The sequence below is a fragment of the Ammospiza nelsoni genome, chromosome 7 (genome assembly GCF_027579445.1).
Source record: "Ammospiza nelsoni isolate bAmmNel1 chromosome 7, bAmmNel1.pri, whole genome shotgun sequence".
Taxonomy (NCBI): Eukaryota; Metazoa; Chordata; class Aves; order Passeriformes; family Passerellidae; genus Ammospiza; species Ammospiza nelsoni.
Genome location: NC_080639.1, coordinates 32784429 through 32801748, shown reverse-complemented (window position 1 = coordinate 32801748; position 17320 = coordinate 32784429). Strand labels below are relative to the sequence as shown.

General features: G+C 39.1%; 1 protein-coding gene across 1 annotated transcript in view; it reads left to right on the top strand.

Moving 5' to 3' along the window:
- NCKAP5 (NCK associated protein 5) overlaps positions 1 to 17320 on the top strand; it is a 355478-nt gene that overhangs the window by 296339 nt on the left and 41819 nt on the right. Inside the window, exons 13-15 of the mRNA XM_059476435.1 lie at positions 259 to 4103; positions 4799 to 4976; positions 9045 to 9123. Of these exons, the coding sequence (XP_059332418.1) occupies positions 259 to 4103; positions 4799 to 4976; positions 9045 to 9123 (4102 nt within the window). The remainder of the gene's footprint in view (positions 1 to 258; positions 4104 to 4798; positions 4977 to 9044; positions 9124 to 17320) is intronic.

Here is a 17320-nt window from a genome sequence, read left to right as displayed (position 1 = left end):
ATTTATCCTGCCTTTCATATTCCAAACTGCTCTTCTTTTTTATCTTAATCCTTCCATTCATATTGTTCTTCCTACAGGTTTGTAATGCACAGCAGCCTTCACACCATTGTAAAATCCTTTATTAAAAAAGAACTTTGCTTTAAATAGAAAAGAATATAATGGAATGTCCTTATGCAACTCCTCTATCTCTTTACCAAAATGGTAACACTTTTATTGACAGCACTTATAACACAAATGATTTTTATTTTCTTTTGACAGTCATCCATGAGATGGGATAAAAGAATAAGCATTGGTTCTTCGCTCCCAAGCAACCTCTCAAGTCCTGCAGATGATCTACCTCCAACTCGCATCAAGGAAAACCATATCTTACAAGGGCTGAAAAAACTGCAGGAGCAAAAAATACTACTTGAACCACCTTCAGTAATATCAAAATGGGGCTACAAAGATTGCATGAACTCCAACGAAGGAATATATTCCCCTGGAATTAAGTGTGGAGGCCATAATGAACAGACTCACTGTAAGCCAATGGAAATGGGAAGTGTTTGCATTGAACACAACAAAACTTTCTCTTATGATTCAGATTCCCATGATGATGCAGATGATGACTCTTCATCCTTACTGTTGCTGCAGGAAGTTCCAAGCAAAGACTGCCGGATCTATTGTAACAAATTAACTCATAGCATTTCTGACAGTCTCTTTGACTGGGATCCTAACAGGAAACATTTGCCAGAAAGAAGTCCATTTTTTGATTCAAAGGAAAGACCTGAGAAATTGACTAGTTTTGTCAGTGGATTTCAGACAGAAGCAAAATCATGCACCAGAGCAAAGCTGCCTGAGTTACAGTTAAATCAAAGCCATTCTAATACAGGCTGGAAGGACTTTAATTTTCAGCTTTCAGACACTGATGACAATGAAGTCTTGGATGAATTGCATATAGAAAGCAGTGATGAGAAAAGTCCCTCAGATTTATTAGCAACTCCCTTTCCTGAGAAGTATACAAAGACCTCTGACTTGCTCAAAGTCACAGAGAATTCTCAGTTTGTATCTACTGACAAAGAAGAGAACCAGATACCTGTTCACCCAGATATCAGGCCCAAGCCATGTAATTTCATTAAACAAGAGAAGGTTATAAAGAAGACCTCTTCTGAAGAGTGCATTATGGTAATATATGATGCTAAGGATGGTGAGCCAATTGAATTCAGCTCACATCAAACTGGAGTTGTCACTGTAACAAGAAATGAGATTTCAATCAACCAGCCACAAACTATGTCCAGTGCAGAATACACTGAACTTATACCTCAGGGAAGAACTGATATGCAGCCAGGACCCAATGCTAGAAACTACACTGCTTCAGAAAGACAGGAAGATGAAACTGGGAAAAATACTCTTGAAGATAATACAGGGAATAAAAATACAGCTGTCCCCATGACCTGTGGTGAATCTTCACGCTGTGGGAGGGTGACACAGCAAAATGCTTCACGACAGAAACTAGTGAAGCCCGTGTATGATGCATCATACAAGGTCAATTCAAGCTCCACTGTGCATGCAGGAATCAATCAAAAGCCAAATGTCACTAAAATACCCAGCAGAGGTAAATTTTCTCCCCAAAAACCTCTGATTTCTGAGAGTGGGGAGGCACCTGTAGCTCTGTCAGTGGGCCCCACAGCCCTTGAGAAGTCACCTGCTCTGCCACCTGTAAAGCTTTCAAGATTCAAAAAGGCTCAAAGCCCACCTCGTCCTTTTGATTCAAAAGTTGAATTTCAGGTTCCAAAGCCCCCTGCCCATGCCCTGCCTGACTTGAAACGTCCTGGCAGAGGAGATGGGGCAAAGTATCCAAAGAGTCAGAGTCCAGCATCACCACTGTTGCCTCAGCACCTTATAGAGCCCAGTAGCTATGGGGAACCTCCAACCAGAGACTTTCATTGTGATTTAGCTGCTGTAGAAGCCCGGTCTCCATCCCCACCCCTTCCTCCAGGCAGGTCAACATCCCTGTTGATTCGGCCTAATTATGCTAATTCTCCACCTCTAGCAGTAAAGTTAGGAGGAGCTGGTCCCACTGAAACAGCAAAAAATGTACTGAAATCATCTCCATTAAAAGGGACTGTGAACTCTGGCTTTCATAATCAATCTGGTCATGAAATGCAAGCAAAAAATGTATCATCTGGGGCCAAAATTGAATTATCTTACCTTCGAGAAAATGCAGAAGGAATTATGCAAAATAAATGCACATCTCAGCAATCCCACAGTGCATGCCAAGGACTTTCCAAAGTTTCCACAAAGCAAGTCTGCCCAAAAAGCCCTAATCAGGTGGGCCTCCACAGGAATCGTGAGTATTCCAGCACAGATTTTCAAACAGCCAGGTCCTTTTCTCTAGGCTGTCCATCACTGGAAACAACTCCTTCACAAGACACCTATTCCAGAAAAAACAATATTTCCAGTGACAGCGGGTTGGATCAACTACAGAAGATGCCAAACATTCTCCCCACAACTCCTCAGTGTCACACGATGAGCACAAGCGAGCCTCTGCTGTCTCAGGTAAACAATTTCCCGTCAACGCCGCTTCACGCCGGCGATGCCGCGCACGCCTCTCAAAACTCTAATGAGAGAGGAGTGAAAACCCGTCTCCCTGTAGGACTGAAATTATTTGTCAAATCTCCCCAGCTTCTCCGCAAGAGCTCTACTGTTCCAGGGAAGCAGGAAAAAGACAGCATAAATGCAGCTTCCAAAAGTAATGGGAGCTCCAGTAAGTACAAGCAAAGCGAGTCTGTGTGTGTAAACACCAAAGGTGCAATGGATGCGGAATTAAAGGACTCCAGGTCTGATGCTGAAGTAAAAAATAATTGTGCTGTGGGAATTGGTATGGATACAGCATCAGCTCACTCACATGAAAGCTGCAACTTGGTGGTAGACAGAGGAGATGGATTACAAAACAAATTAGTTAAGAGATCTGTTTCTTCTGGCAGCAAGTCGCACTTGAAGCCGGCTCTGGGCATGAACGGAGCGAAGGCTCGCAGTCAGAGTTTCAGCATCCACACAGGGGAGAAGCCACCTGCCCCTGGGGCTGAGGGGCTCGGGAAAGTACGGACTCAGATCATTACAAACACCTCTGACAGAGGGAATTCTCTAACGAGGCAGAGCTCGGCCGTGGAAGGGCTTCAGATCAAGGCTGCTCCTGGGACAGCAGTGACACCAGAGGCTCTTTTGTATACTGGTAAACCCACAGAAAATTCTTGTCCTAGACAAGGCTCTGTTGGAAATATGAGTAGTTGCAATAGCCAGCATGGAAGCCCAAGCAAATTGCCCTTCAGACCATCTCAAAGAGTAGACCAGTTTCACAGCACTTCAAAATGCGATGGAAGCAAACCATTTTCTCAGAAAGATGCACGCAGTCTATCTGTGCAGAGTGAGAAAAGCACTGAAAGCTTTAAGCATGAAGCTCTGGGTAAGAAAAGCGTTCTGTCAGCGGAACTGGAGTTAGAAGCCTCGGCTACTGTATCTTCCAAACAAATGTTGTCCTTCCAAAGCTTTGATGGAGTAAAGTGTCCTCATAAACTGGAAGCAACAAGGTCACGAAGGCAGCAAATGTCTTTAAAATTAGAAGAAACCTCTGAGAAGGTCAATGATCTTTTGAGTTCTCCATCTCTGCAACCTACCATAGAGGAGAAAGTCATGTTATGCATTCAAGAAAATGTGCAAAAGGGTCAGGGACAAACCAAATCCCCCACGGTGGAGACTAAGCAGAAGACTGGGCCTTCCATAGCCAGTTGGTTTGGCTTCAGAAAGAGTAAGCTCCCAGCACTGAGTAGCAGGAAAACTGATGTTCCTAAAACTAAGGTGGAAAAAAAGGACACAAAAGTTTCAGGATTTGGAATTAAGCAGGCAAAATCAGAGAGAAGAAAAGAAAAGAAGAAAACTGAGCAGCACTGTGAAATAGAAAATCAGCTTAACAGGAAAGATGACAATGGTGACATTTTAGCCATGGAGAGCAGAATTGTGAAGCCTTCCCAAGACTCTCCTGGTGAGATTGAGTGTGAACAAGTCAGAGGTTCTACCACAGCTGCCTACTCACCAAAAGACAGCTTCATGAGAGAGCTTTTAAACAGGTAAAACTCCAGAACACAATGTGGGATGTGTTGTTGTCCGTGTAGCTTTCCAGATGCCCAGATGTGAAGTTCAATGTATGTTCTTTTTGTGCTAAGAATGCGCAGTAGCAAACAGTAGGTGCACAATTTTGACTTTATTCTCTACAGGGAAAAAAAAAGCATTAACAATGAGATGATAATTTTGTTCATGTTACTTTAACCAAACCATTGGTCTTTGAAATTAAAGATAAGCGAGTTACATCCAAGCTGATAATTCAAATTATTCCAGAAATCAAGAATCTAGGCAGATGGTGTGTAAATATAGAGGGTAATTAGGTACATGTTTTAATGTATTCCATCTTCCTGTACTGTAACCAGAAAACACATATTTGGTAACTTGTCAGAATTAATTACCTTTCCAGCTCTCACAACCTTTGGTCACAGAAGAACTTAGCAATGGGTATATTATGTTTTCACGTTTGCCCCACAGCAGTCCCAAATATAATATAAATCATCACATGTGAAAGGCTAAATTGATATACTACCTGAAATTGCAAGTGACAGGTTTGATCAAGGCTAGTTAGAAACATTTATCACTCAAAGGTCTAGAGACAGAAAGATACAGAGAGGTTACTTTAAACATTAAAGGAATGGGAAAGTGGAGTGATTGAAGAAGGGCAATGCAATTCATCAGAGGAATCACTCTCTACCTGCAGAGTTGATAAGAAAGCAGCTCAGCAGACAGAAAGTGGATCAAATAATGTTTCCTACAGGAGTGTGTCGAAGGGCAGCTCCCAGGGCTCCTCTCTTCATGGCAACTCTATCAGCTCTCAAGGAATCCACAGGAAAAACAGCAACACAAAAGCTGATATGGAAATGCAGAATCAGACCCTGGTAAGTGCTACAGTACATGAAAACATTATTACCTTCTTTTTAACTTCTGAATGTGTTTCTTATTGCCATTGCAGGCAAACAGGATAATAACTGTTTATATATAAGATAGAAGGATATTGTGTAGCTAGAGGACTGTGAGTTAATACAAAAGTTGGCAGCTTGGCTATAGGCCACATTATACAGATAGTCAGGAAGATTCTACTGCTTCTGCTGGCAATTCAATTCCTGAGAAGATACGTGCACAATGATGCTATAATAATACTGTAGTAGAGTGAAATGATAGGACTATTTTTTTATTTTATTTTTAACTCTTTCCCTTAAAACTGCATGCCAGTATTGAACATTCCTCTGAACATTACAGAGGTCATTAAAGCTAAAAAGTACACTGCTGATGTGGAAAAGGCAAATTATTTGACCACATTTGGGAATATTTATCATTTAAGAGGGAATGTTCAAAAGCAAAAACATACATTGGACATGCATCTCACTTTCTGCCATTAAAAATCTCCCTGTTAAGGGCCTGTAGTTAGTTTTATACTTCAGTAAGGTACTAACTGTACCTGATAATTTAAATTACTCAGAGAGAAGGAATATTGTAACATAGAAGAAAAATTACCCTGTTTTCTGTTAGCTGCTGGAGTCTGACTTTACTGCATTGAGAAGAGTTCACACAGAGTCCAGGACTGTAACCTAAAGTCAGGCTGAAGGGGTGCCCTTCCTAGTGAAGCTTCTTTTAATTAACCTCAGAATTTAATGAGCAATGCCTTGCCTAGCAAGGACCTTCCCTGTGATGTTTTAAGTCCAGCACAAGGAGAGCAGAAATGCTTTAACCCTATAGCATTTTTCCTCATCCCTGAGATAGCTGCCTTGTCCATATTATTATGATTATTATTAACCATAACCACAATTTTAACAAACAGCCTGGAAACTTGTGCCACATATAATACTTGCTCTGAAGCTGAGGCTGTTCCTTTTGCTGTTCTGATAGAAATGAGGTACTGAAGTGCAGCACACACAACTGGGGGAATCTGAAATACAAATTCTCTGGGAACATTGCAAAAAGCTTTGTATTGGGAAATGAAAAAACTCCTAGCTTAGGGCTAATGTTGAGATGCTTGAGGTCAAGGCATTCCATACATAGTTTCAAGACATTCCATACATAGTTTCAAAATCAGGCAAATATTTTTTTTTTTACTTTAATACAGACGTCTTTGCTGAGAACATCTGCAAGGTCATTTTTTTTTTAAACTTACAGGGAACATATGCAAAATCAATGTGTTTGAAAACTTTCCTCCTGACTCCTCTGGTATCATCTCTTCTTTGAAAATGTTGATGTCTCCTGCATTATAAAACCACAAATTATAAGCATATCTAAGGCTGTCCTTGTAGTGTCACTGAAAGGAAAGAGAGAGAATGAAAGTCTGGAAATGTGCAATATGCAGGAAATTCAATCCAACTGATCTAGAACTTAGATAGCAGAGCAGAGCCCCTTATCAGAGCCACTCAGTTTAACTATGCCCCATTTAATATGGTCCTGACAGCTTTCCTTGCTGTACAAAGTACAAAAACTCTACACATTGCTGCTACAATTTCATTCTAACTTATTATTTTCTAATGCTGCAATAATTTGCTGTGCTTTTTGTCTGTCATTTTGTGAAATCTTTCTAAATGCTGCAATAATAGTCTTTGAAGTATATCTTAAAGAAACACACTTCATTTTGTGAAGGAACTGCTAAGATTGTTCTTAATGTACATAAATAATGGAGAAATGCTAATTATACTATTTAGTTTTTAAGGACATGTTAGTTATGGTGAAAAGGCATTACTTCTGCTGCACCACACACTCTTTTGTTACAAAGTATTTTTGTGTGGTTTCTGAAGATTAAGTTGCATTTATATGTTTCATTTTTTTGACTTTCATATTGTGTTTTCTGTGGCACTTAATTCCTGAAAGAAATATCTAGTGCCAAGAGACTGATGACATCCAGAATAACAAGATTTTAAATGTGCTTACAGTTATTAATGCTAATTTATGAAAGAGATATACCTTAAGATTCCTCAAAATGTGGTATTTCATCTTGTCCTCCAAACTTCTAAAAGAAAAGCAATGCAAAGTCTTTAAATTCAAAGTTCATGAATCTTATTACTATAATTTCCAGTTATTCTTTGGTGTCTGTTCACTTTGAAGCAGATTGCAAAGGGCTGGGAGATAGCTGTGACTGAAAACAGACACATGCAGTAGGATGGCCTGTTGTGCATTTTTTTTTCCTCATAAAAAGACAAAATTAATGCTTTTGGAGAAAACAGCATAAATCTTTTTAAAAACCCTAAACCAGGAAGATTTTTTTTCTTTTCTGAACAATGCAAAGTGCACTCAGTCATACGGTTCAGTGCAGAAGCTGCTGTATTTCCAAACTGCTTATCAGATATATACTGCTGCTTTAAATCCTGGCCAGAACAGTTTCTAACATTAATTTTCTAGCACAATCTTTGCCTTTAAAAGCTATTTAATTTTTGATGATTAAATCACTTTTCTTATGACGTGCCAGGTACAGGCTTGAGGCACTATTGCACCATAACATATGCACCAATTAATTACCTCTGATTTCTGTTCATGCAAAGGATGTTATTGCTGGACTGGCACTGGATTTATGGAAAAAGCAGTGTTCCACCCATGGTGGCCTTGTGCATTCACCTTCAGAGGGACACACTTCCCGTTAGTGTTCATCACAAAAGCACTTTGCTCTAAAGGCCAGCCAGCAGAAATACATAACACTTCAGCCTACACCAAGGATATTCCATGTTCTCAGTGCTTTTTCATGTCCTTGGCTGGAGCTTAAGGTGAGATACAATCATTTTTGTGCTGCGCTGCTTCATTTCATCTTTGTGATTTTATTGCAGCCCTGTGTGATTTAAAACAGCCACAGGTTTCACTTTGTGATGTGGAAATGTGGCACCAAACCCAAGGCACCAGGAGTCTTGTGTGGCACTCTGTGTGCTCAGGCTGTGTGTTTGGGGAACACCCAGGGATCTATCCCAATATTGTGAAATGTCACAAATGTCGCCTCATTTTCCACAGCCTGAAGAGAGGCATTTCATAAGAAAGAAAAGATGTAATCAAATGCCTGGGATTAAGAGATGATAAATGTATTTTTAAAAATCTGGAGAGCAAGTCTTTGGTGTTATACTTGGGCTGCTCACAAGAGGTCAACAGGGCTACTTGTGAAACTCAGCCAGCAGGATTTACACTGTGATCAAAGATATGTCATCCAAATGATGATAAATTCCAGTGGTTTAGATCACAGAATGTGCTCTTGTTATGGTGAGCATGCTGTAAGCAGTTTAAAACAGCGCAGAGTGATTAGCAAATAATTTAAGATCCCTGAGATATTGAAAGCAATTTTTTTTCTGTGGTGCTGCCTTTCCTCCTGTCATCACCATGGAAGTATCTTTATTCCTGTTTGATTTATGGAGCATGGCAGAAAAATATGTCCTTGAAACTGAACGGTGGCCACTGATGGCACGTGATGGAGGGAAGGGGATTTCACTGCGTGCTAGGGAGGGACTCAGGTTGTCTATACACCTGGGAAACAGGAGTGCAGAATGGCAGGGCAAGGGTACATCTTGGGAAAAACCCAGAATATCTGAGGGGTTTGAATAACACAAACTTGAATACCACACACAGCTCTTAGAGTGCACTGCGTTCTTAAATGAATTTTTTCTCTCTGTCTAGCTAATAAATGCTTTTAAACAGAGGTGGAAATAAAAATGCCCAAGTTCAGTGCTTGCAAACTGAACTAAAGAGATACCACACTACATATTAGGTTTTTATTTTGAAGAAGTGCATCTTCCAAGAGTATTTTTCATTGCTGAATATTGTGATTTTGAATGAAATTAAAGTTGTTATCGTCAGACATCATTCATAGAATAAGACAGGTTATATATTCCACTCTTAGCTGCCATGTAACTTTACTCTGATTTATTTCTGCAAAACATTCTGTAGTTGTCATGAAGCAACATATACAGAGTCACAGATGTTCTTCACTTTTGTTGTTGCACTGTGTACAGGCTAAAGTAGTCACAGAAAACCTGCAAGAAGAAGAGGAGGACCCCATGACAAGGACTACATGTCAGAGTCATGTAATAGGTACAGAATTATATTTTACACTGGATTTTATTGCGGTCAGTTCTTGCAAAAAAGACATGTTTAATTCTCATTACTTTGCTTGTTTGCCCCCTTATGTCAGCTTTAGCTTTCATTTAGCTCCTAAATAGCCAGATTTCATCAAATGCCTGAGATGAGTACACACCATTACAATTGTGGGTCAATGCAATGTTTGACTGGAGGGCCTTGGGTTATGAAAGATCATTTCAGCCTCCAAGAACAGTGGGTTACACCCAGTGGCTTAGCATAAGGGCTGTTGTGCATGGCACTTTCAGTGGGAATAATACTAACATATTGTAACTCTGTCATGTGGCCTTGAACTAGTAAAATTCAGAATAAAATGTAAATAGCAGAATAATTGCTGAGATAAACTAAACCACAAGGAACAGCAAACAGGTGTCTATTCAAAAGACCTTAAAACTGTTATTGAAAATAAAGTTGCCTTTAAAGCTGTTATTGCAAATAAAGTTGCCTTTGCTGTGGAAGGGCAACACCATCCACCCTGCCTTGTGACTGGCACATAGTAATTTTTAATTTTACTACATGTAAAAATATCTAATAGGCAATGGAGGACAAAACAGAAATCTGAGGTTTGTATTAGAGCAGTGTGTCACCAATATAAAGAACTGACTGAACAAGGAAAATTCACCTTTAACAAGTTCCCTTTGCAGATAGTGGCTGCAGTAAAAAAAATTCATTAAAAAGTTCAAATCTGATTCCATTTTTTTTTGCCAGAATCCCTTTCATTTCACTGGTACTGCCAACCCAGCAAGTCCAAGCAGAGGTATCATGTCAAAACACATTTCTTTTGGGGGCAGTAGGAAGATGTTTGCATGCTTCATTGACTTGTACAGCCCAAATTCAGACAAATAAACTCTGGCTGTGTTACCTGAAGGAAAGATCCCTAAACTCTTCCCTCTCTGAGAACTCAGCCATCACCTGGCTCCATGACAACAGCTGAATAACAAGAACTTTGTACAGTGTAAGACTCTGAGGGCATTCTGTCAGTGGTAGGCACTGGCAGAAATTCACAAACAGGAATTCATGCCTCTCATGCTGTACATAAAGGATTTCTTTTGTGTTACCTGAAATTGCCCAGCAGATAATACCTCACCTAAGATTGCTCAAAATTATTTTTCCTCATACTGAAATAATTACTTTGCCTCCATAACAAAAATTCTCAAAGCTTTTACTTTGAATTATGTGAAATGTTTTAATGTTTAATCTAGACTCTGAAAAGAAAAAAAAAAAAAAAAAAACAACCATTTGCAGAGTTTTGGGTTTTTTTTTGGTAAAAATACTCCAGAATATCCTTGTTGTTCATCAGTGTAACTGGTGATTGTGGTTGAGGTCTAGTTGCTATATTTTGATATTTTATTTGTTGTTGCATCCTGTAGTAGATAGTTCTGATGGCTTCTGAGAGTATTAATATTTTGCTCCTCCCACAGGCACCAAATCCAAGTCTCTGACAGGACATAGTGGTTATGGAGCAGGTTGTCAGATGCTTTTAAATTTTCTTTATAGGGGTTCTGGCATTTTTCTGATACAAAAGTTTTCATAGAAAGATACTGATTTTTCCCCTGCTGAAACTCTATGCAGCCACAGCTTCTCTCACTAACCTGTTCCATGGCCTCACCACCCTTATAACTAAACAATTTCTTTCTAATTCCTAAATCCACTCTCCATCAGCTTAAGGCCATTTCCCCAGAAAACAAAGTTTGCTGTGGGTTTTTTGCTGTATTTTAATGCATTGATTCTACTGGGTTTTATGAAAACAGACTTAGAGCTGAATGTATGGTAGAAAAGCTATCATTAAGCAGGGAAAATGGTTTTTTATGCAGCAGGAAAAGCATGTGTTTGTGTAACTGTCACTAAAGTAACTAAACTGACAGCAGTCCTGCCCAGTTAACCAATAAACAAGGTACTAATATCAGTGCTCTAGGGAGGTGCAATGTGAGACAATTCTGGTTCAGCACCTTCTAACAGTGAGATACTCCTGGGTATGAATCACAAAATGTGTAAAACACCAGTTGCTAGGCTTTTAATTGTCAGTTGCTGATCTAAACCAATCGAAATATTACACTGGCTCTTCAGATTTGCTCAGTTGAAAGAAAGCAACACTGCCCAGTTATATACAAATTCCCTCCTGATATACTTATATCTCATGAACACATGATCATTTCCATATGAAGCAATCATTATATTGTGCTAAGTTGATCTTCAAAATATATTTCAACCATTTTGGAAGTTTTTTAAAATGTGTCACGCCCCGGATGCCTTTGCTGTGGTGTCAATGAGCAAGCAGAGACCCCCATAGGCAGCAGACCCAAGGACCCCTGAGGATCCCTTGAAGCCCAGTCATCCTCAGAGCTCTCCCTCAAGCCCTTTGCAATAAAGCAGTTGTGTTTTGAAAGAGGGACGAAGTGGGAAATGCTCAAGTGCCTAAGAGGAAAGGACATGATGAAAAGGCTGACTTCATGTCATGGCAGACTCCCCAGCTCAGACAGGTACAGCAGGGTCTTAAGGTATTCTTATAAATAAAATTCCTTTATTGAATGCACAGATGATGTGTCAAGCTCCTGACGGTATTGCTCCCATGTAAACATAAAAAAGGCACCTTCATTTTACAAAGAGAAAGAATTCTGTTTCCCTCAAGGGAGTAGAAGTGTCATTATTTGTCTTGAATTTCCCCTTTGTCACAATGACCCAAAAACTTACAAGACAGTTCCAGATGACACCTTTACATACAGAGTGTAATAATAGACATCTTGAGAGGAACAAAGCAATAAAAAGTTCAATATTTCATATTTCAACTACTGTTTCAAATTAGCAGCTACTCCTGGAAAAGTGTGATTGTATTAATTAAAATGCATTCAGAATTTTCATTGATAAACAGCTTCAAGGGAAAAGTCAAAAATCCATGGCCCAAGCAAACAAATGCTAATTACTGAAGAATTCATTCTTGCAGTCAGCTTCACATGGGAATAGTAGGGTATGCAGCAACAGTGTTTTTGAGTAAACACAAATTAACAGGCTGTTTTCTTTTTGGGAATGTATCTGTAATGAACAGGAAATTTAGTTGTAATTAATCATATCATTCTTCAGTGTTGGTATGAGCCTCTGCTGAGGCTGAAGGGAAAGACTGAATGTGCCATTTTCTCAGACAGCAACACTGTGGTGATTTATCAAGCCCCAGTTTGAAAGTTGTATGATAATAATTTTTCTGGGTCTAGTTTCCATTTCTGTTACCCCAAATGGGTGAAATTTTGCTAGAAGAGCAAGTCAGCATGGAATAAGCTTTTTGCTAATGATATACTCAAGCTTCACACAGAACACAGCCTCAGCTTAAATAGGCTGATGAGAAGTGTCTGAGAAAGTTTCAAGTCTGTTCTTAAATTTACACTCAGGTTTCAGTAAAAACAAAGAGGGTTTCTTTTTTTGTCAGATATATTTCAATGTGTGAATGTGTTTATTTACCATTGTGGGTTTCCAGCAGGCATTTCATCCTTAGCAACATAAGTGAATCAAACTCTTCTGGTCTAAATCACTGAAATCCAGTGGAAGCATGGGCAGTTCATCCGAAGGAGTTGTTTTATTGAACTGGAAAGCTCCTGGTTTCAAATGTTATATTTAATATGTCACTGATTGAGCTAAAAGGCCAGATTCATTGTATAATAAAAGCCTGTTGAGTTTGGATATCAGGGGCAGCACTGCAAGTGGATTTTTTTTTTCATCAAAATAACATCACTGGTAAGAATAAAATAGATTTTAACAATCTGAATAGACCTGAAGTTTCTTGTGGGTTCTCTAGAGAGCAAATACTTGATAACAGGAGAATTGGTCATAGCAATCCAAAATCCATCTGGGGATTATTGGTAGTGCCTGCTCCACTGGAAGCACAAGGCACTTCCTACTGAGGTTGTGTGGGGAGTTAAATCCCTGGGGCAGGCTGGGGTTAGAATCCACAGCAGAAAGATTCCTGGAAATAAATTACCTAACTGTGCATTGGCCCTGTTGTTTGTTTGGAGAATTCCAAGAGAAATTCACAGCTGGGCAAAGATTATGAAGATGAAATGTAGCCAGAATTCTTGAAACTTTGAAGAAGGACTTGGAACCAATATTTGTCAAATTTTCATTAGAGGTCCAGGTCAGTGGCTCTAAATGGATTCATCCAGTGTTAAATGGGAACCTTGATAATACAGAGCAAATGTCTTCAGAGGCTTAAAAGGGTTTTGAAAAGTCTCTGGCTAGGTAGAGGGTTGGGCTTCCACACTATTAAAGCAACATTAAAAGTGCACTGTAGGCTTTGGTGCTTTGTGCCAGAACAAAAACACACACTGAGGTCAAGGGAATCTTTTGTAGCTCTGCTGTAGCCCTGTGCTCAAATCCATTAAAGTTCTTGATAATCATCTGCCTCATGGCAGGTTTGATCATCATTTTTTCTGCTTTCCAAGAACAACCTTTCAGAAGGGCTTTGCAGTGTAATTTAAAGGCAATCTGGTCAGAAAAAGGAAGAAACTTTTTTTTTTTTTAAGAAACTTTTTTGAAGTTTGTCATCTTTAGGGAGCATTTGGTAGAATTCCTTAGATGCTTCATGTTCCAGAGAGGAAGTATAGTGAGTATTTTATATGTTGCACTGTGTTTTAAAATCCCCTCCTTTAAGCTTTATATGCAGCAAAGTGATCAAAGTGATCATTTTCAGTAGAAACCAGGAAAGTCCTTCACAGCAAGTTTATAGATAAGCTGCCAGCTCCTTGATAGCAATTTTACAGATATATTGATTGCAAAGAACATGTTACTTTGCAGATAGAGGTGGGTTTGACTTAAAATTAAATGTCTGTTAAAATTATTTGTATTGGCATCAAATACTAAAGATTATAACCTTGGCTTTTGTATTCTGATATTGTTTTATTCAGCACTCAGTAGCCATACTGTGAAATTATATATATGATAATAAGAAAACACACTTCATGAGCAGACTTTTCTATGACAAGGGCCTGGATTCTTTGAAGTGTTCAAGATAAATTTTTTTCTGCTCCTCTTTTCTTCCTGGTTCTTATGTGTGTTTTTCCCACAAATAGATCCATTTTCTTTTCTCACCTTTCTCCTCATGTTTGTTCACCTGCATTATTTGAAAGTGGTGGTCACTGCTTGTGTGGACAAGCACAAATCCAGACTACCATTCAGAGCCTTTCTGTATCCATACCAATAACCATTTCTAATCAACAGATCCTTGCTCCAGTGCCATCTCCCTTTTTTTCTGTCTTGGTTTCTTTCTGAAATCTAGATCTGATGAACACTAGAATTGAAAAATTATGTTTCACATTTCATTTCTGAAAGTGCCATTTAATGTACATTCTCTTAGTGCTTAGTTATATAAATTATCTAATGTCTTATTCCAAAGCTTGCTGAAAACAATAGCAGTTCTTCTGCTTGTAATAAGCTTGCTCCAGGTTTCCAATGAGAGAAAAAAATACTGGAAACCCTCCTCTGCCAAACCAAGCACTTGGTTTTGTCCACCATTATGCAAACTACTAAAACTGGGTTTTACTGGGTTACTAAGTAAACAGCTATTAAATTCATGTTTTCTCATTCTTGGGAAATTTAAATGGATGTGAAGGAAACAATCCTTATTAATGTGGTAGATACATTAAATGTGACATGCATCATCCTAAAGAATGTCCATTAAGGCTGATGTATTTGAGCAAACCCATTTACATTAAGGAGCCCTCAAAACCTGGAGACAGATGATGTGAGGTCTGTAATGGATTACTGAGATAAATGCAACAGGGTAAGTGAGAGAGGAGAGATGGTGAACAATTTATTGTGTTATAGCCTGTGCATTCAGTAAAGGAAGGTGATCCACATCACTGTGGAGAGGCAAAGGGATGAACCACAATTTGCTTAAATGCTCAGCAAATCACTGGGTGCTTCCAGTGCATGTAATGAGGAACAATATTCAACTGATATGGTGTCATCTCACCTCAGAAGAAATCCTCTCTTTCATGAAGTCTCAATGCCTGAGAAAACAATTTATCATTGTCAGAATGAATTCCTTTCATCAGGCCATTGACAGAAGTTAAGAACCATTTAGCAATCATAACGGATGTAGGAGTTGAATCATTCATTTACACATTTTCAGATAAAGGGAAATTGTTTGCTTTATCTTCCCCATCACCACTCAGCAAAGCTGTGGAATGCCTAGAAAGCTCTACACCTGAGGTTGTCTATAAAAGTCATCAAGCCAAACCAGTTATCACTGAATCCATTTCCAGCCTGGGTTTGTTCCTATTTTACATCTGTAAAATGTTCCATTTTGATACAAGTTGTTATGAGATATTAGATTTTTCATGAACCCCCTATATGAGCAACGGTACAAGGATGCAAGGATTTATTTGCACATCATTACAAAGCTGTTTTCCCAAGCCCTGTGTGCATGTGGAAGCTGAGAGGTTGGTGTTAGATCTGTAGGTGCTGGATGAATTCCTTTGTAAGTGTGTTAGACCCCTGAAATGGGAGTTCAGCATAGCAGGCAGCTTAAAAATCTGCTCACTTGCCATATCTAACCAGCTTCCAGCTTGGTTGTTAATCCAAAGGGCTAGACTCCCAATTGCTAGAACAATGATGAATTGATAAATAGTAAAATAAATTGCTTGCCTCTAGCAATGCTGGCATCCAAACTTGTTCATTAAAAAAAAAAAATCAAAACAAAAAAGGCTCAAACTCTAATGCCACAAGTGTCCTGAAGGATGGGAGAGACCATCACAATCTTATCTACCATGGTGTCACTGTACAGACAGGAGCAATGTTTGAATGTGCACAAACAGTACTGAGATCATCTGGATAAAAAGCAGTTCCATTTGTATTTTGACTTGCCAGAATACCTCAGTCATTCTCTCTAAATTTATGCCATTTTCTGCCTCCATGTAATATCCCCAAAGCATTTACATTTCCATGCAATTATCAAGCACTATTCTTCCCCTTTTGTATTCCAAAATCTTAATTTTCTGATCCTTCAACACCATTGAAATGACCTGTGGCTGTTGTTTACTTACTTTTCTGAACCAGAGCAGCTGAAATGAGTCAGCACTGATGGGAAATATGGTTTAATAACTGGTAGGCATTGCAAGAACAACTGACTGTCCTGTGTATAGAAACATCCCCTTAGGTTGGAAGTCCTGCTCAGGGACCTCATCTCAATTTTTTTAAATCTTCAAGGATATTGTTCTACAACTGTCCCTGAGCAGTGTGCCATCTCTTGCCATCTCTTTGGGAGACTTTACAGAACATTCAGCAGTCCCACATTGCTGTGCTGCAATATTTGTGTTGCTGAAGGTGTGCTGTGGTCCTGCTGTTGAGTGCCCTTCCAGGGCAGTGTGCAACAGCCTTAATTTCCATTCCAGCTCTTGCTCATCACAAATACTCACCCTGGTACATAAAGCTGACTAAATATCCTTTCCTTCTGCTGAGTTGCTCTGCACATTCTCAGTGAAACTTTATTAAAATAAATGCCTGCTTTTTTGTGTGTGTTTTTATGGGTGAGAAGGTGAACAAGCAGAGCAGGCAGGAGCGCCATTATTGTGTTTGGAGCACTAGGAACAGGATGAATAGTGTCAGCTGTGTGTGTTCTTGACCTGTTTGGCATTTGGGCATTGCTGCAGGGGTTGATTTTGAAGTGTTGGTCTGGAGGAGCCTCTGATAACAGAGGGAAACTTTCTGTGCATTTTTCTAGTTGATACTTGTATTTTCATGAAGATGATGGAGAACCCTGCCAATGTGAATAATAAGAAACTAAACATCTATTAGTGTCTTCTAATTTATGTCAGCTTACCTTCTTCAGAGTCTGGCAAAGACAAATCATTTCTTTGTACTTTAAAGATAGTACACATAGCATTTGTCTAATTGCCAATTCTTCTACAGCTCTGCTGCTGCCTACTGTCTAGCTTGTCTTCCCTCTGTGCAGAGAATTAATATTTTGGCTCAACACTTCCTTAATAGCCACAGTGATTTGTTGTTAATTTCCTTCTTTGTCATTACATCTACTCTCCCAGAAATACCAAATTTTATCACTAGAATGAGAAGTGTGTCTCTTTATGCATTATATATATGATACAGTGTAATTATATTCAAGATACTGAGAATCTGCTGGTCTTGTTCAGACTTAAAATGTCAATTAAAC